The sequence below is a fragment of the Elephantulus edwardii genome, unplaced genomic scaffold (genome assembly GCF_000299155.1).
Source record: "Elephantulus edwardii isolate Elephantulus edwardi_28Jun2011 unplaced genomic scaffold, EleEdw1.0 scaffold00139, whole genome shotgun sequence".
NCBI classification, from domain to species: domain Eukaryota; kingdom Metazoa; phylum Chordata; class Mammalia; order Macroscelidea; family Macroscelididae; genus Elephantulus; species Elephantulus edwardii.
The window spans coordinates 7402779-7406931 of record NW_006399889.1 but is presented as its reverse complement, the minus strand read 5'-3'; the positions used below and the strand labels follow the sequence as shown (position 1 = coordinate 7406931).

Here is a 4153-nt window from a genome sequence, read left to right as displayed (position 1 = left end):
ACATTCGGATGGCGGGGAAGAAGAACAAACTGGGGAGGAGGGTAGAGAGTGGTGCAGCAATGAAGGAATGAAAACCCAAAATCCCTGTAAATGTTCATTAAAACTAATAAAATTTAATAAAATAAAAAAAAAACCTTAACTGAAAAACATTCTGCAAGATACAGACGTTTAAAGCAAGTCCAGGTAAACATTTTGTTACAGGGCAATATAATCGTGCTCCTGCCAGTTCTTCCAGAATTGTCCCACCACCAGATGCTACCCCAGCTGTTCCCCCCAGGCTCTCTGCACGAACCCCTCAAGGAGTTCTTTCAATATCCAGACACTAAGCTCAAGGCCTATTTCATGCTCTCTCCAAGTCCCTTCCTAAGAGGATGCGCTAAGTCGCCTACATTTTCAAACTCCTAAGGGAGGAGTCTTGGGAAAGAGAAAGGCCGTGGCCCTGACCAGGAGGAGTCCAAAATATATATGCCAAGAGTCAGATGAATGGAGTAGTGGGGGATGGAGAGGGAGTAGCAAAAACACTTACCAACATCCTGATCGAAGGGATTGGTGGCAAAGAGAGGCATCTCCACTGCGTGTCGAGGTGTCCCCAAGGACTCCCCTCGACACTACAGAAGTCAGCGCGTGAAGTCGAAAGAAGACTCTGCAGAGACAAAAACAGTAGCAGCAGCGGTCTCGGCACGGTCCGCCACAGAGCCCTCCCGCGCCCACCCCCAGCAACCGCGGCGGCGGTACCAGCAAAGGAGCAGCGAAGGCCCCGCGCGTGGAGCACGCCGGGATTCCGAGTGACCTCAGCGCTGCCTGCCCAGAACCGGCCCCGCCAGAACAGGCTCAGTCAAAGCTCCCCCTCCGCCTCACTTCCCCGCTCATGAGTCACACAAGACAGTGGGAGGAACGTCTGTGTTTTCTGTTTTTCTCTTAGTTGGGATTCTCTGGAGGGCGGGGTCCTCCAGGCACGCTGAAGCCGACTAGCGCCCCGGGGAGTGAATCAGGCTGAAAGGAAAAAAAGAGGATGCGCTTTGCTTTAAGGCTGCTGCTTTTCAACGCTCGCTGTCAGTTGTCACCACCATACAGACAGCCCCTATGAAGGAAGAGCATGGCAATGCCTTCAGGTTGGATCTTTAAGTAAACTTCTTAGGAGTTCAAGTCGCTGTTGGAGACGGCGTGAAATGAGTTTGGAGGCAGTCATGTGAGCTGAATGGATTGGTTGCGATCTCTACAGAGTGTCTGGCGCGGGACTCCTTAGGAGAGGTGAGGTAACGCTGGCACCTTCCCCTGAGTCCCTGCAGGCCCGTCAGAACTTATGTCGACAGCACTTCTAGTAAGGCGCCTGCATCTCCTGGCACCTAACCGTGCCGTCATTAAGCAGTTGTGAATTTTAGAAACGAAGTCACAACTCAAGAATTTCCACGATTCCCCGCCCCACTCCACCCCTTGGTAAATTAAGCAAAATTAGAACTAGAAAATAGTGATTTCCAGCAATTTTAAATGTTTAACAATTTTATGTTTATTTAATAAAAATAACCTATTTGAGCCTGAATTTTAAGGTGCATTTAGTAGAGATTTTGTTTCTCACTTGAGATGGGTTTCATAAGAACATCTCCCGTGTAAACTGAAAATATGTAAATTATACCCAAATTGTTGTTGTGTACCATCCAGTCGGAACATATCCATAGCTGACCCTCCAACTGCTTTTCAGAGGCAGTTAACCACTTGGGAGGAGACTGCCCATCTTTCTCCCATGGAGCAGCTAGTGGACCTGAGCCGCGTGACTCAGGAATTGCAGTACAGATTCTTACCAATAGGCCTCCAAAGCTCACTCACTACATTGTTGTGGTGGTCATGTGCTGGCAAGTAGCCTGAGACTCCTAGCAACCCAGCATACAACCCTATCCCTGAGCCAGTCACACCTAATCCCATCACCCCAGTTATCGTGTCAGTCCATCTGATCCCAGAGGAAAAGCTCCCTATACCCAAGTTATTCGCCTTTAAATATTCCATATATGTATAACTGTTTGCCACACATCAACAAGAAAACCATTAACTTCGTGTACAAAGATTGGAGTCTCTGAATGATACAAATGGCTTACTCTCAGTTGTTAAACAAAAGGTTTGAATCCATCCAGAAGTGCCTTGGAAGAAAGGATTTGCAGTCGGCTTCAAAAAAAATCAGGATTTTAAAAACTATCAAGCAGGGTTCCATTCTGATACATGTAGAGTAGCAGTAAATGGGAATCAACTCCACAGTTACTGCTTGTACAAAGACTACTTACAAAAACTCACTAAAGATGACTTCTCACTTCTACAAGTGAAGAAATGCAAATGAAATAGCATTTGGTTCACTATACAGTAGTTAAAGCTTTTGATTTTTTAAAAATACCACTCAAAAAGAATTATGCTGCTCTGATAGGGGCGGGAACTCATACACATATTGTTGATTGGCATGTAAATTATTACAATCTCCCAAAAGGAAGTATTTGAACATCTGTGACAAGCTTTTAAAAATGCAAATAACCTTAAGCCCAGAAGTTCCTCTCGGAATGTCCATTGAAAGTGTGCTGCTAACTCCAGGGATACTGGTTTCCAGAGGTTTAGGATCTACGGTGGTTTTAAGGGAGAAAAGCAAGCAGTCTCCTCCATCATGATTCACAGCCGTAGAAGCCTGATGGAGTTTACTACAAGAACCAACTTGAGGCAGCGAGTTTGAAAGTTATTTAATTTGGGTTTGGGTTTGGTTTTTTGGGGTTCTTTTTAAGTCGTAAAAGCCACCAACAAAAATACTTATACATTGTTTATAATCTTTACTTATCAGGAAGGTCCAGTTGCCTAGTAGTAAGGAGTTGTGCTGTTAACTGAGCAGTTCAAAATGACCAGCTACTCCACTAAAAAAGATGGGTAGTCTCCTCTGCTGGGAATTATAGGCTCTGAAAAGTCAATGGAAGGTCAGCAATAACTCAGTTCCAACTCAACCACTCTACTTATTAGCTGTCTTATTATTTAATATATTGTATGTATGACAATAGTAAAAATAATTTGTTATCCTACTATTTTGCACATTTAACAACATATGGCAGGAAACACAGAGATGTGAAGTGAGAGTAAGTCTGGCTATGATCATTAAAGCTATATGTCAACTTGGCTGGATTGTGATTATTCATTTTTGGCAGTTATGTAATCATATAATCATCCTTTGCTTTCACGTAACACTGATTTTCCAATAACAACTTGTCTTTGGAACCCAAGCATACCTAGAAGTGAGGAATGGATAGATAAAGCATTACAAGACACTTAAGTGTTCAACATTAATATATTAGGCAAATTACACCTGTTGTTGCCTCAGTTTCCTCATGTTGTGTTGTTGTTATGTGCCATCGAGTCGTTTGCGACTCAGAGCAACCCTATGTACAAGAGCTCTAAATGCCGTTCTATCCTGTGCCAACCTCACTGTCTCAAACACATTCATTCCCACCACTGCACTCACAGAATCGATCCATCTCATCAAGGGTCTTCCTCTCCTGCAGTGTCCCTCCACTCTCCCAAACATGATGTCCCTCTCCAAGGACCAGTCCCTCCTTGCAACATGCCCAAAGTATGTCCGATAAAGCTTCAGAATCCTTGACTCCAGGGAACATTCTGGCTTCACCCTGTCCAGGACAAACCTATTTGTTCTCCTAGCAGTCCATGGTATATTCAACACTCTTCTCTTCTCCAGCACCACAACTCAAAGGCATCAATTCTCTTTCTATCATTCCTATTCACCTTCCAACTTTCCAATGCATAACACATAATTGCAAAGACTATAGCCTGAATCAGGGGCACCTTAGTCTCCAACCTGACGTTGTTGCACTTCAGTACTCTTGAGAGGTCCCTCACAGATGACTTTCCCAATGCAATTCATCTCCTGATTTCCTGGCTACTGTTACCAAGAGTGTTGACTGTGGAACCAAGTAAATGAAAACTGTTAACTATCTCAATCTCTTCACCATCCATGCTGATGCTGCCAATTGGCCCAGTGGTGAGAATCTTTGTTTTCTTGCTATTGACCTTCAATCCATATTGAAGACTGCAGTCCTTGACCTTCTACATCAAGTGCTTCAGGTCCTCCTCAGTTTCAGTGAGCATATGTAAAAAAATATTACAGTGATAAAAATAG

At 44.0% G+C, this 4153-nt stretch overlaps 1 protein-coding gene across 1 annotated transcript in view; it reads right to left on the bottom strand.

The window, feature by feature from the left end:
• The window catches only part of STAM (signal transducing adaptor molecule (SH3 domain and ITAM motif) 1), a 74481-nt gene extending 73820 nt beyond the window's left edge, over window positions 1-661 (bottom strand). Inside the window, exon 1 of the mRNA XM_006894300.1 lies at window positions 527-661. Within this exon, the coding sequence (XP_006894362.1) occupies window positions 527-566 (40 nt within the window). The 5' untranslated portion in view covers window positions 567-661. The remainder of the gene's footprint in view (window positions 1-526) is intronic.
• Window positions 662-4153: the final 3492 nt, after the last annotated feature.